Raw genomic sequence first — 16,025 nt, 5'->3', positions numbered from 1 at the left:
GGGCCGGCTGCAGCCGGGAGGCTGCAAACAGGTGCTGCCTCCCCGGCTCCAACACGTGCCGAGGAAAATGGCCTCACATGCCATGCTCAGCAGGCATGCCAGGGTTGCCGACCCCTGCATTAGCAGGTACATCACAAACAAGTCCAGGAAGGTGATACTTCCCCTGTATGCAGCACTGGTGAGGGCACAGGTGGAGTACTGCATTCAGTTTTGGGCACCACACTTCAGAAGAGATGCAGATAATGTTGAGAGGGTCCACAGGAGGGCCACCCATATGGTTAGGGGCCTGCAGGTAAGGCCCTTACGAGGACAGATTGAGGGGCCTGAATCTCTTCAGCTTCCGCAAGAGAAGGCTGAAAGGTGATTTTGTGGCCATCTACAAATTCATCAGGGGGGCACAGCAAGGGATAGGAGATGCGTTAGACATCAGGAAGAACTTCTTTATGGTAACGGTTGCCAGAATCTGGAATGGGCTTCCAAGGGAGGTGGTGCTCTCCTTGGGGGTGTCTAAGAGGAGACTGGACAAGCACCTGGCTGTGGTCATGTGACCCCAGTGCTCTTTCCTGCCCGGGGCAGTGGGTTGGACTCGATGATCTGCTGAGGTCCCTTCTGACCCTAATATCTGTGAATCTGTGAAATAGAGAACTTTTGAAAATCCTACTCCTAGTATTCTTACAGTGAAGAATGATATTACAGGTACAGTGGATATTTGCACTTTAAAACATTTATGTGCAGTCCTCATGTAGGTTATAACTGAGTGGTCCAGTGTCGAGTAATATACTAGTGCAGTGTTTTCAGGGTCAATTAAAAGCCATACAAATTCCATGCTAAAATCGTGCAGAAGTTCCAACAGAATTTGTTAGCCACTTTCTACATATAGGAAGGGCTATGTTGTATGCTGTCATCATAACTCAGTAACAACAATCCAGTTTGTTCTTAAGTCAAAGGAGATCTGAACATAAATCCTTATTATATCACTAAACTATTGCCTACAATGTGCATGTACTTTCTCATTACTTTTTCTTGCCTCTTCCTGAATTAACAACCAATGTAAAAATGTGGCTAAGATCAGAAGTGGTATTACGAAGACATAACATCAAACTAATTTTCCTCCACCTTTTTGGAGGACCCAGGCTATTGCTTTACAGAAATAACTGATAGCATTCTTTCTTCTCTCTGTCAGTAAGAGAAATGCCTTAGCTAAAGTAGCCGAAAAACTCATTCCATATTGCCATTCATAATAAATGACTTCCATATACATCACATTGCATATGGAGACAGTTTTGTAAAATAATATACAGGACATACTTTAGACTTACAAACAGAAGTGAATTATGAAGCTCTTAATAAAGATTGTATGTCTTTCACTGGTGGAAGAAATCAGATTAACAGTCACTATTGTGTCCTTATGTATAATCATTCCCTTTCTTTGATATATCAAAATTAAGCTATTAATAATGAAGAAAAAAGGATAGACATTTTTTTAAAAAGGAAAATCCAAAACCAAAATTAAACAGAAAACAATAAAAGCTGAAGCAGATAGAAAAGATCCTCAAGGGTCTGAACTACAGAATGAACTTTTTTTCATTTCCCTTAAATTAAAAAGCAAAGTTTTTTTTTCATAAAATAAAATTGTTCAGCAAAATTTAATAAAGGTAGGACAGATGATCATCTAAAGAAAGCTATTCATCAAGAGCCTAGTGAATTAACAGATGAAGTACTACCAACAGCTTCACTATATCAACTTATAGGTATGTATTTAAGATAAAGGAATGGATGAGTCATTATTTTTCTTTAATGCCTTCTGAACTTGATTAGAAATTACTGTTTGAAGTATCGAGTTCATAATGTACCTGGCTGTATAGTTAATCTAATTTGCCAAAAAATGAAGGAACTAATTTTAAAGAGGATCAGTAGAACAAATGCTAACAATGCAATGATACCACCGCATTTGTACTGAAGAGAACACCCGGGATCGCCACCTCACCAATCTTAAAAAGGCTTTCACCCAGCAAGGACACTCCTCCAGAGAGATAGACTGCACGTTTGAAAGAGCCACCCAGATACCACGTGAAAAACTGCTGCAGTACAGAAGAAAAACACCCACAAATCGCACACCGCTGGTTATGACGTATCACCCCTCCCTTGAACCTGTACAGAAAATCCTCAAAAAATTGCAACCCATATTAGAAAAAGACCCTATTCTTAAAAAGATCTTCCCAGAGCCACCCATCCTAGCCTTCAGAGAAGCACCGAACCTCGCCAACCTCATCACCAGAAGCAAACTTCCTCAACCCCAGAACACACCAAAAGGATCCAGACCGTGCCATGACAAGAAAGGCAAAGCCTGCCAACACATCTCCACCACCCCCACAATTACTACACCCCACAACAGAGCCATCAGCATTCCTGGATCTTACAGCTGCACCTCCAGAAATGTAATATACCACATCCAATGCACCAAATGCCCTGATGGAAGTTATGTAGGAGAGACCAAACAACAACTGCGCACCAGAATGAATGCACACCGGAAATCCATCAAAGACAGAAACACTCAATTACCGGTGGGGGCACATTTCTCACAGGAGGGCCACTCTCTCTCCAATCTCTCAGTCCTGATCCTCAAGGGAAACTTACACAACACTTCCCAGAGATTCATTATTATCTGCCTGGCAACTGACTCCCCAGCCCAGCCCAGCCCAGCCCAGCCCAGCCCAGCCCCTGGCTTCTTTACTTTTCATTCCATCCAGGAAGAGCACACACCAACTGCTGAAGCTTCCTTAGCCTGACGAAGGGTTTTTGAACCCGAAAGCTTGCTTAATAACTATTCTCCAACCATTTGGGTTGGTCTAATAAAAGATATCAAATTCACCCAAGGAACCTCGTTGAACAATGCAATGTCACATTTTATAGTAACCATCAAGCTGATAATTCCCTTAAAACATAGTAGCATAGATTCTAAAATGCTCACGTGCATGTAACTAGTATTAAAACATTATACTTTTTGCCACCTATCAGAAAGCATTGCTAATTTATGTGAAATCAGGTATTATTGCATCATTCTTTCCTGATTATATAATATTGATTCTCTTGAGAGCATTACACAAATACATTTATTCATTCAAGCATGTAATTAGGAGTAGAAGGACTTTTAAAGAAGAGAATATGGCAGAGTTAAGGCAATAATTTCAGCTGTGGATGCCTAATGTTAGATTTTTAAATTTATATTCAGGCACAAAAACACCCACTGGATATACAAGGCTTTTCAACTGAAGCCACTTATTTAGGGCACTTATTTTCAACCTGAGGCTACTAACTTTTGAAAGTACTGTCTATAATTACTGCTCTGTTTGATCCATGTATGTAATAGTTTCATAATCTAATTAAATGAAACAACATTTTACTCAATAAACTTCTGTCATTTCTTCTGTAAGCACTTAAATTGAATTACACATTCATAAATGTTTATACTCCCCTTTCAATATGTTAAAATGCTTGTCAGTTACATTTATCATACCATATAAAATTTAAGAAAAGTCTTTCAAGACTTACAACTATATTTTATTTTAGTTTCATAGCTTTAATAGATGCAACAAAACAAAAAAAACCATCCTTACTATACCCTTTATTATGGGATTTAGCAATCTGAGACAAAGGCACTACTTCAAATTTAATGTTGACTATACGTCTGGGTCTGGTTCTTTATCCAAAATCTACAAACACAGCAACACTGAGTTTTGAAATGTTAAATTACACTTGGGCAGGATGGAAATTTTCACCTCTGAAAAACCAAGATGATCAGATGAGTTCAAAACAACTGATTTGTAATAGCTAAAAAAGAACAAGATTGGGGAAATGAGATTTGTATGCCATCTTTCCCTGAAGGAGGCTCTGGAAAGCTTAAAGAAGAGAGCAAAATACATAACAAAACAGGTGAACAAAAGAAAGAAAGAGGACTTATAAATGCCAATAGGGTATTAAAATAAACTATAGAGCAACAACAACAAAAACAAAAGCTAAACCATTTCCCAGCTTAGTCTTGCCTGCCTTCTCTAGTATTATATAGTACACATTGCCTGAAACGACACACTTTTGTAGTTTCAGAGACAATGAGCATTCAACCAAATCTGAATTAAATCAACTTATTAAACATTTTGGATCCCAAAACCTGAGAATTAATGCTGCATTTCTCAGGCAATGAGTCTCAACTCAAATAACGACGATAACTATAACACAAGTTATTCTCCATGTAAATGCATATCTATGTCAATATCGTCTATGGACCTTTGGGTGTTGTAGACACTCCTTTCCCAGCTCTCATAACTGGTGCCCTCTGGAATGCCTTATTTATTCGCATTATAGTGATGTCTGGGGCCCTAACTGACATCTGGGTACCAGGGAGCTATCCTATCTTGCTCCCATGGAGGCAAGATGGAGGGGGAGGGGAAAGAAGGCTGATGACATCCTGCACCCTCTTTTTTCAGTCTGCATGCATATTACGGAGTAGAACCTGGCCATAAGCACCTACATGTTACCAAATGAGCAGTTCATTATAGTGTCTGGGCTGCTATGCTTGATGCTGGGAATATCCGACAAGTGGCCCAGTATTGTGGGAGTGTAAACATGGCCAAGTCAGCTCTGTGGCTTCAACGAAGAATGTGGGTCATTAAGTATTTAAAATTTTTTTTTTCCACACTCATACAGTCTGCTTCAATGTTTTTGAATGAAAAACAGCTTTGTCACATGTTCACTTGCTAGAGTTGAAAATCATTGGAATGCAGTGACCTACTAAAGTTAGTATGTGTTGGGAGATGACCCTTACCTGAAAGGGAACAACGCTGTAACATCAGGAGGGCACTAACGTGCTAAACGGCTTGATTGTGCGTCTGCTTGCGTTTAAGCTGTACTTAGTAAGTGCTAAGCTGAATGTGCGACACAACCCTATTAAAATGATGCTATGCTCTAATATTAAGGTAACATGGCAATTAACAGATAATGCTCTATTATCACCATCATACATGTGATTAACTCTCATTAACTTCAATTACAGTTACATTCATGTCTGAAGGGATGGCTATTACACTCATATATCTGACTGTGCAAAGGAATGAAAATGCAGTATAGAATTTAGTGAACACAGTAGTACATCTTAGAGCTATTTTTTTCTTGCTGGTCTGGACAAAATGAAATATTACCATAAAACAGAAACAGATTTGGAAAATAAGTAGCCTTGTTATGGTCTTCTATGGTCTGAAAATCAAGCCTACACATGTCATTCACTACTGACATTTTTGTATCAAAAACAATAACATCTTTACTTGCAGTTTCCTTAATGAAAGAAAAGACTTTCTGATGCAAGAAATATTGTATTTTATTATAAGTGTAAAAATAAATACTTTGCCAAGGAATGGAAAAAATAAAGCATATTTAAATAATTTTATTACACTGTAAGTTGCCAATTCATCTGTGAGTAGTTTCTTTGCAGATGAAAAGAAATCAAAATATGGGACAGATGTTGGACAAACCACATTTAAGGTCTGTCACACTGGCATTTTTCAAATGATTTTGACTCATCTATTAAATAAGGTGTATTTTCCTTGATTTTGAAAAGGGAAACATCAGGAAATATTTAAAGGCCAATTGCTGCCAATTAACTTTGATCAGCAAAAGTTGCATTTGAATCTTTTAGATTCTTTTGCTTGTCTGGAATAACACACTTTTCTGAAATCCAGCTAAACAACAACTTGATGATTAATGCCTGTTGGCAGTCCCACCACAAGCTTGTTTAACAGTTGGATTTTAAATAAACAGCTGTCTTTATTACTATGGGAAAGAAATGTGACTATTTGCATGTTTTTTTGTTATGAAAATATGAACAGAAATTGCTTTTTTCATTTTAAGATGAAACAACCAAGCGTCATGGTGACAGTCGCTTTCAGCGATCCACATAGTTCTTAGAATGGTCTCACAAGAAGCCCCAAAACCACAGTCTAGAAAGACTGAGTAAGTCCTTGGCATGCTGACACTGACTATTTGCTGCATGCCACACAAGAGAGGCACGATTAACAAAGAAACCCTAGTACATAACAAATTGTACCTGCTATTGGGGAAGGCAGAAGACCCAATGTAATAAGCCACAGAGGCTGACAGCATATGCAACATTAATGATTTCCCTCGGGTTTTAAGGTAATATGTCCCCACAGTGGGATGTAACTGAGAAATCTGTACCCGGCTTTTAACTGTTAGAGGCTAAAGTTTAATATTTAATGGCTTATACAGACTATTGAATTCTAATGTTTATAAATGCTGCACCCACTTCTACAGGCTTCTATTGTGATTATAAAACAATATCTGAATAATATAAAATATATCTACAGTGACAAAAAAAAGACTTTAAATCAGCATACCGATTGTATTTCTGCATACCAAAAAACTTTGGAAAAAATCTATATGTTTTAACATTTGCATTTTAAAGTTGTTAAATCATATCATTTGTAGGGACCTACTGAATTCATGGTGGAAGTGGGGTGTCCAGCCCCAGCTGATTGGTGGAGGGCAGCTCACTTTTGATCAGTGGGGAGGCAAAAACTGGTTTGAAATATGGCGCCATTTTTGCCTCATGAAACTGATTGACTAAGGGGTCCCAGATGGCCCTACTGTTTGCTGCTGATTGGCGGGGAGGCAAAAATGGCGTCATGTTTAAAACTGCAGTTTTAGCTTCCCTGTTGATCAGGAGGGAGTGGGGTCATCCACTAATCAGCAGCAGGGGAGGTAAGGAAGGAGGGAAGGGGTGAGGTGCATATGGGGAAACATGCAAGATTAAAGAAGTCATCATGCACTCTACTTCCACCATGAATTTGGTAGGTCCCTAATCATTTGGAATCATGTTATATAAACAGAATATTAAATAACTGATACCAGTACATAAAACAATTAGTACTTACTTCTAAATCATTAAAGAATAGATGCGTGTCTGCCAAATTAAAAATCATCTCTTCCATCCGAAGTCCAAGTGAAACTGAAGTAGGTGGATCCTCAAAGAGGAAAATGACAAGACATAGTCAGTAACATGTTTGCTACTTACACTAGGTGCACTGTTCCTCCGAAATAGAGATCACTGAACAGATCAATTGCAATATCCATTTTCACAGTTCAAGTTTGGCCATGGTACAGCCATGTAACTAAGTGCCTAAATATTTTAGCATTTTACAAGGAGACTTTAAATGGATTGGAATCCAAAGTCCTGGCTCTGCAATCAGACCCCTGTTGATGGGCCCTCAATAGCAATCTGCATCAAGGCAAGGGGTCTAGCTATACAGTTCTAACTTCTGGGCTGCAACTCACAACCTTTTTCAGATCTAAATACTGCACACATATTTAAAACTCTCTTATTGACCATGGCCATGATAATGCAGTCTTTGACAAGCAAACTTTCACTGCTGCCATCAGTAAAAAGATTTGGTCATTAGAGTAATTATTGCCTTCAAATAAATGACCATTAATGTTTACTTTACCAATAGCAATAACATGTAGAGCAATACTTTAAATCTCTACAAAATTGTGCTTTAATTATTCTTTTAATATAGCCCACCCATGCTGAATGAACAAATCTATTGTTTGTTATTAATACATAACACATTTTAACTTCTCTCCAGAAATTACCATAACAGCTTACTCCTTACTGAGCTAATAAACTCAAAAAACATGTTCAGCATGGTGGTTACCGAATGCATTACAGATGTTTGCCTTGTTTTCATTTTTGTGTGTTTTATATATTTTCCATCTGAAAATTGAAATAGCCTAATATATTTATTTGATATAAGTTTTCTCACTCACAGAGCTTGCCCAAGAATATACAATGGTTTACAGACTATGGTCTTGAAAAAGTATATTTGACTACTTCATAACACAATTAAACACATGTTAACCTAACTGGAGTTATATTTTACAATAAAAATAGTTTCAGGAACAATAATTCATTTTTTTTTCTTGAATATTCTTAGATTTTTAACTAATGACAACTTGAAAGTTAGAATTTAACTGATTTAGCCTACAGTCTGTATTATTCATATTAGCAGGTATTTCAAAAAGATCTCTGAACTTGCCAAACATTTATCTGTAACTACAAAATGGGCAAAAAAACATAATGGGCAAACAGTAAATTACTGAAAACTATACAACACTGACGTGGCACCTTGCATTTGGCATTTCTGGAAAGTGGAATGGGAAACAAAAGCTAACCCACAAGAATATTAAGTAAGGTGGCATTTAAAAAGTTGGAAGGGCATATGAAGTTATAAGTATGGAGAGAATGTTGATTACATTATCTTACGTTTTACATTATCCAATCCATTTTACAGACCATAAAACATGAATGCCCTTCTCATGTAGACAAATATTTCCAAACCATTAAAAAAGGGACAGGATTTAAGTGCCCTGATACAATATACCATTAGGCCATTAATTTAAGGACTCTGCTCTTATCAATTAGTCTTCTATTTAAACTATGGCACATATAAAAATTTCAAAAGGCAGCATTTGCTTTGTTAATTCAAGCATGAAGAATCACCTACTTAATTTAAAGTATCAATAAGATTGCACTCCCCCTATTAATTCTGCTATTTTTGTAGAACTGTGTTTTATTTTATTTTCCTGGACAGAAAGTGCATGCATGTGGAATAAGGAGCCCACAGAATGCTTCCCTTCCCTCACCACATGCACATCTTATTGCACAGTTATAATTGCACCCCTTCAGAGTTCATTAGTGTCACTTCTTAAATCAATTGCAGGGATTGCTACCACGCTTCCTCCATCTAAGGGCTAAGCATGCTAGCACCAAAGAATTCCCAGCTCCTGTCAACCTAGAGAGTTAGAAACCAGAAATAAGTGTCAGACACAGGGGTCTCCAGGTGACAGTGCAGATCACTATTACCAACCACCTTTGGGCACTTAAATAATAACCAGTGTCATTTCATTATTGGACCAAACTAATTCAATTTTTATTCCCATGGGCATTTACAACCTTGAACATTATTTGGGAAAAGAGTGACAAAATACTGGTTCCCCTTTATTGTTGAAAAGCAAAATTTCACAGCATTCTTTAGAGACTACATTTTAAAGAAAAAAAATCAAATTTTCATCAATGATATAATTTTATTCAAATATTTTTAAACACATACATAATTTTTCATAGATTTATGTTTGAAACAGCATTTGCTTCAATTTTTATTTTAAAATTTAATTTAATTAGGATCTATGCCACCTCCTAAAAATGTCAGATTTAATCCAGAAAAGCAAGAGATGAAACCAAGCAAATTACCTTTAAACTAAATCTTATTTTTTTTGTTTAAACAATAAATAGTCTATTAGGAAATGCTGTTGCATCTAAAACTACTTTTTAAACTGCTCCCTTTAGGGTGCCATATTTAATGGAATCTGCCCTTTCTATGCTTGGGTTTTAACCACAATTGTAATATAATACTGAACTCTAACGGCACCAGGAAAAACCATGCCAGGCTTTATTATTCTGGTGGCTTTGATGTCATTACAACAGAACCGAGAGAAATGTCTACAGTGTCTCTGCACTGCTCTTGAGGTTACCACTGAAAAAAATGTGTCCCTTCCATCCATTCTGACTGCTCATTTCAGTCTTGGAAATATGTTGGGAAGGGCAGACAAAAATCCTGAGAGAAATAAGAAAAAGGAGAAGGAGAGGATCCTTGGAGTGTCTGAATCATCTTAATTCCAGATACGAACTGTGCTGAGTGGAAGCAGTGGGCAAAGCTTATCTATTGACAGCAGCTTCAGGAACAGTGAAAAAGCAGTGTAGTCATATCCTAAAACTGTAATAAAGACAAAGCTATAGAGTCATGCCAAGCCCTTTATTTTTTCTGTTTGTTTTTATGTTTTGGCAATTTAGAGCTACTAATTGCCAAGTAACCGCTGAGAGATGTAACACAATGAGAAGGGAAGCTAACAATCTGTCCGTGTTTATTAGGATTTGCAGTTCAATCTGAGAGCCTTTAAGTATGGTCAAAATCAGGTGCAAAACTCAGGGAGGTACAGCTCCACTGAACAAAGAAATACCAATGTCAGACCTCTTAAACCAGACTCTTGTTTTGAATACTGGTATTAAAGCCAAAAACACTGTGCATATGTCATTTTTAAATTCTACCCACTCAGTGTTTTTTGTGTTCGGAGAAAAAAGAAGCTGAAAAACAGGAAAGATCACTCTGAGTACATGGCTTTGCTTGTTTTCTTCTTAAACTGCCAGGTCACAATTGAAGGCTTAAGTGAAATAGGGCTTTGTTTACATTAAGTCTTTAAAATGTAGTTAACAAGACAAAAAGTAGGTAATATTTAAAGAGCATTTCTTCATGGAATCTGAATGTAAAAGTTTTCAGAGATAACAGGAATATATCAGCAACTCAGCATTTCTAGTGCTATTACATTGTATATTTCTCCTAATCTCAATAGATCAATACAAAGCCTTAGTTCTTATAGATTCTATGACCCAGCCAGTAGGCAAGTAACTTAAAACAGGTTTTTTTTTAATGTTAGCATGACTGATGTCAATTAAAGTAATTGATAACCATGAACACTTGGTTGACTGATTTCTTTCTGCATATACAAATTAAAACATTGTTCCAAGGTTCTTTTGTTGTTAGTAAATTTTTATTATGCTGATTTCTGATACTTGTTTTGGAACAAGTAAAGTCCTATTCAGATGTGGGAAAAACTTGTCCTGGTCTCCCAGGTTAATTCCTGACCCTGCAAACAGTAAAATTTTAGTAATTTTACTCAAACAACTATGGATGTATAAAGGAGGAAAAAGTAGAGATGAGAGGTCAGTGAAAAAAGGTAAACAAAGCTGGTGATGAAAATTGAAAAGATAAAGGGAGAACACAGAGAAAAAGGAAGCAAAGAAAAGAAAATAGTAGGAGAGAGCTAGAGACCATAGAAAATAGTCAAGAAGAGCTCCTTAAGAAGAGCTCACTCAGGAAAAAAACAAGAAAGAATAAACAGGGCAAAATATTACAGGGCAAGTCTCACGGTATTTAATGATTTCAGTTTCTTTGTTGTTTCTGCTTTGTTTTTGGTTTTTTTAAAAGATTGATTCAAAGATAATCTATTGATTATTTGCAAATCTCAGCTTTTTTTTTTTTTACAGAAAGTTTCTAGACCTCATTATTGTGAAGAAAATATGGTAAAGGTGCAGCCTAAAGAGTCAAAAGCCAGAAAAAGCAAATGAAAACAAAACATTAATATTTTTAGACTTATTTTCTTCTTGTATACTTGAACCTGGATAATTCTGAGGTCATAAAAGTTAAAAGGATACCATGAACTAGAAAAATCACTATTGTAAAAAAGCTATTGTAAAACGGTGTATTATTATTATTACAAGATTACTGCAAAATTACTATAAACTAGATAAAAGGAGGCAAGGCGGGGGGAGGGGGATTCCTCCTGTATTTTCTCAGTCTTTTTAATATGTTCCATTTATGACTTTAACCTTTGGGTCATTTTAAAAACAGATCATAGTCTGAAAAACCATGCGGAGTAAAATTTACATACAAAACACAAAACAACCAGGATTCAGAAGTATACATTTTTATTACTAAAACAGAGACTTGCAAAACAGGCACACTCTTACTCCAAGATAGAGGTAGGCAAAATACAGTCCATAGGCTGTATCTGGCCTGCTGAATTATTCTATCTGGCCTGCAAATATGTTTTGGGTAGACCTGTATTATGTTCATTAGCATGTTAATAAGTGTTGTTATGCATGTTAATAAGCATTGTTATTTTGATTAAGTGTGGAAATGACATGAAGGATCCTTTATACTATAAATGCCATAACCATTTTTAAGTACAGCTATTGTTAAAAACACCATTCATTTTATGTTTGTGGCCTTCAACAGGTCACCAAAATTTAAGTGGCCCTCTAGCCTAAATAGTGTCCCCCCCACCACTCTAAGATGTTCTAATGAATGGAAAGCTACCTTCCATCCTCTGATTATTTTTCTTAAAACAACCGTGCTTTCTAACATGCTTTATTACCACAGACAACAGCCAAAGGATGTAGGATGCACTCCCAACATATTGTTATACAATAGCAAGTCCTTGTGCAACTTTAATAACTTTGGATATACACATGGTAGAAGCAAACTGTAAATGGTGTCTGAAAGCATAAGTCATTAAGGTTTTTAGCATAGCGTAAAATATGCATAGGGCAAGGATCACAAATGCAATTCATGAAATCAGTCAGCAGCAACTGGAAAATGTTTTCTATGTTTTGGAAATTTGGATTGAATGATGTATCAAGAAAGATGGCAGTTATATTGAAGTCTAGAAATTTGAGCTATTGTGTTAATACTTAATGAATTATGATTTTAATTACTGTTTATAGTTTGCTTCTATCAGGTGTACATCTAAAGTTATTAAAATTGAAAGTTGCACAAGGACTTTATAAACACCCTGTATATCTTGCTTCAGCTAGTTCTAATTCTGCAGTGTGGCAACAAATTCCAGTGTTCATTACTGGCACAAATACATCAGCAGTCTAAATAAGCTGTCCCAAGTAACTGGTGGAACTGCTGTTGTGCTGTTCATTCCTTTTAACTTGCATATTAAATGATCTACAGCAGAGGTGTAACTGGCCAGGGCTACGCCTGGGGCAGTCCTTCCTACCTCTTACCTTTGTACATCCTAGCTCCAGAGGCTCTGGCAGTGGACAGCACCCACGAGCAGAAGATGAAATGTAATGCTACTGAGGGAAGATGTCACCTTATGTCAGTGTCAAGCAGGACAAAAAACTCCTGTTTTTAGCAGAAAAAGGGGATGACATCTCTCCCCCCGCCCCTGAACATGGTTGCTTACTGAACTGAAATGAACTACATTTATCAGGGTGTCCTACCCTTACTGACACACACGACCTCAGGGCTGCTGCTTACTGTGGGGTCTGAAGCTAGAAAGTTTAGGTGCAGTGGGGAACAGGAGAGTGAGACACCCTTCACTCTATGCTGGCACTCCACTGCCACTCTTTGGAACTCATACCCTGCTTGCCTGCCATCTTTATGCTACTTATCTCCAGTATGTGTGTATGGCACTTTCCAGCAAAATAATGATAACTATCATCTCCAGTATCAGAATATTGATATACTTTTACTTTATGTTTTAGCCTCTAATTAAGATAAACAGTATAAAGAAAAAAAACAACAGGAGAAAAGTATACCGTCACTGATACTTTAAAAAAATGACTAACTATACAGTGTAGGCATTACTATATTTCATCAGTTGCAAACAATAGATGCGTCTGAGAAGGCAGCTGGCATAGAGATCTCTTACTTCCCTCACACATGGTCTAAAATAACAAATAGCCCAAATCTGGAGACTTTCTGGGCAATCTACTTTTTTGGGAAGATGTGTTTCTCAGAATGATGCAGGATGGAAACAAGTTCTTTTTTAGCTGGTGGGGCCAACTGAGTTTTTTTCTTAATTTTTTTATGGTATTTTTTCCTGTTGCTGGGTTTATTGTATTTTTGTAAGATAATTGTCTGGGAATATGCATTTCTTGATGAAGTGGTTTTTTAATATTTAAATCTGGAGAAATAAACAACAAGTAAGTGAAATAAAAGAACTGTGGCACTGCTTCTATTTGTTGTTGCTAAAAAAAAATTAATGCATCACAAAGTATTTTTAAACAGGTAATCATTCCCTATATTGTAGCACTAACTATATAGACACTGTAACTACTGGACAAGGCTTTAAACTGACTTTGCTGGGGGATGGGGAAATTCCAAGTAGAGCATTTCCTTTTCACATAGGAAAGCTCCCAGGTGGGGGACACCAAGATAATTGTTTTTGCAAATGCTAATGGAACAGTTCTCCCACAGCATCTCAGGAAATCAAGGGTGTCAGCTGGGGGCCTCAGCTGCCTGCACACGAATGCCAGGAGCATGGGGAACAAGCAGAAGGAGCTAGCCCTCCTGCTCTCTAGTGGGCAATATGACCTGGTAGGGATCACAGAGACCTGGTGGGACTCCTTGCATGACCGCAGTGTCACCATAGAGGGCTACACCCTGCACAGAAGGGACCAAGCAGGGAGAAAAGGCAGAGGGGTAGCTCTCTATGTGAGGCTATGTGGAGGCTGACATTGGCTCCAAAGATAAGCAGCTTGAAACCCTCTGGGTCAAGCTTTGTGGGGGGTAAGGTGAAAGAGACCTAACTGTAGGTGTTTACTACAGACCACTGAACCAAGGGGAGGAGCTTGATCTGGAGTTCTCTCGAGAACTGACAGAGGCTATACGTGCAAGGAACTTGGTTGTCATGGGCGACTTCATTTACCCGGACATAGATTGGAAGGAATGCTTAGCTAGGTCGGATTGGTCATGTAGCTCCTTAACTGTAATTGAGGAGCTCTTTCTGACCCAGGAAGTGCAAGGGCTAACCAGAGGTACTGCTCTATTAGACTTGGTCTTGGCCAAAGGAGATGATCTGGTGTGTGGCTTGAACATTGAGGGTGGCCTGGGCAACAGCGCCATGAGCTCATCAGGTGCGCTGTCCACCACAAGGTTGGCAAACCAATTAGCAGGATTGAAGTCCTGGACTTCAAATATGCTGACTTCAACAGGCTCAGGGCATTAGCAGGGGAGGTGATGCGGGACCAGGGATGGAAGGTGAATGGGGTGCACAAAGAGTGGTTGTTCCTCAAGAACACGATCCTCAAAGCACAAAAGAAAACCGTTCCCATGAAGAGGAAAGGTAGCAGAAGGACTGGCAAGCCCTCCTGGCTCAATAGGGACATTGCAGTCCTCTTGAAAAAGAAAAGAGGCATACACACAGTGGAAGCTAGGGACAGTCCTCAAAGAGGACTATACAACAGTGGTCTGCACTTGTAGGGAAATGATTAGGAAAGCTAAGGCAGCAACTGAGTTTAAATTAGCCAAGGGAGTCAAAGACAATAAGAAGTCCTTCTTTAGGTATGTAGAGAACAGAAGGAAAACAGATGGAAGCATGGGGCACCTGCTTAACACCTTGAGACAGCTGGTAATGGACACTTGGGGGGAAAAAAACTGAACTCCTGAAAGCCCAACTTTTGCTTCAGTATTTCACCAGACCAAGGGAAACAAGGCAGAGGGAAGACCACAGTCTCCCTCCAGGCCAAAGGAGGACTCCGGGACCTCCTGCTCTGTCCAGCTAGGGGCATGGACCAAGGTGGTCAAGGGCCCTAAGGCCCGCCGCACCAAGGCCCCTGCCCCTCCAGAGCTGAGCAACAGGTACACACCTCTTGCCGCTCCAGCGGAGCCTGCTGAGTTGCCGGCTCCCACAGGCAACACGGACCCAACTGCAGCTACCACCCCTGCTCTCCCCAGGACAAAACGTAAGGTGTTTGTTGTGGGAGACTCCCTCTTGAGGGGGACTGAGGGGCTAATCTGCCACACTGGCCCCTTACCCAGGGAAGTCTTCTGCTTCCCGGGGGCCTGCACTGGGACATTGCGGAGAGGACCTCAAAGCTCCTCAAACCCACAGACCACTATCCCATGCTCCTTATTCATGTGGGCGCCAATGACACGGCTCGGAGTGCTTCCAGCCGGGTCATGAGGCGCTACAGGGATTTGGGAGCGGGGCTAAAGGGTCTGGGGGCACAGGTGGTGTTCTCGTCGATCCTCCCAGTCTCAGGCTATGGGCCGAGGAGGGAGAGGAGGATCCATGTGGTCAACCAAAGACTGCGGCGCTGGTGTCGTCGGGAAGGCTTTGGCTTTCATGACCACAGCCCGCTCTTTGGCGAGAGAGGCAGCAAGCTGGTGGGAAGAGATGGCCTCCACCTCTCTACCCTAGGGAGGAGGCTCTTCTCAGCCAGACTGGCTGACCTGCTCCACCGGGCTTTAAACTAAGCCCGCTGGGGGACGGGGGGACTACCGTCAGCAACACGCAAGTGCTTGACTTCAGGAAAGCCAACTTTGACAAGCTCAGGAGGCTTGTCAGTGAGGCCCTAAGGGACAGGGACCACAGGGTGAGGGGAG

The 16,025-nt window shown here is 39.2% G+C and overlaps 1 protein-coding gene across 23 annotated transcripts in view; it reads right to left on the bottom strand.

Annotated features, from left to right (window-relative positions):
* The window catches only part of EYA1 (EYA transcriptional coactivator and phosphatase 1), a 281,440-nt gene that overhangs the window by 43,274 nt on the left and 222,141 nt on the right, over positions 1 to 16,025 (bottom strand). For all 23 annotated transcript variants that reach the window (XM_025200263.1, XM_025200365.1, XM_025200272.1 and 20 more), the window contains one exon: positions 6,945 to 7,034. In XM_025200263.1, the coding sequence (XP_025056048.1) occupies positions 6,945 to 7,034 (90 nt within the window). The remainder of the gene's footprint in view (positions 1 to 6,944; positions 7,035 to 16,025) is intronic.

The sequence above is a fragment of the Alligator sinensis genome, unplaced genomic scaffold, assembly GCF_000455745.1.
Source record: "Alligator sinensis unplaced genomic scaffold, ASM45574v1 scaffold71_1, whole genome shotgun sequence".
NCBI lineage: Eukaryota > Metazoa > Chordata > Crocodylia > Alligatoridae > Alligator > Alligator sinensis.
The sequence above is the reverse complement of the archived record's forward strand: the minus strand, read 5'-3'. Positions and strand labels throughout refer to the sequence as shown.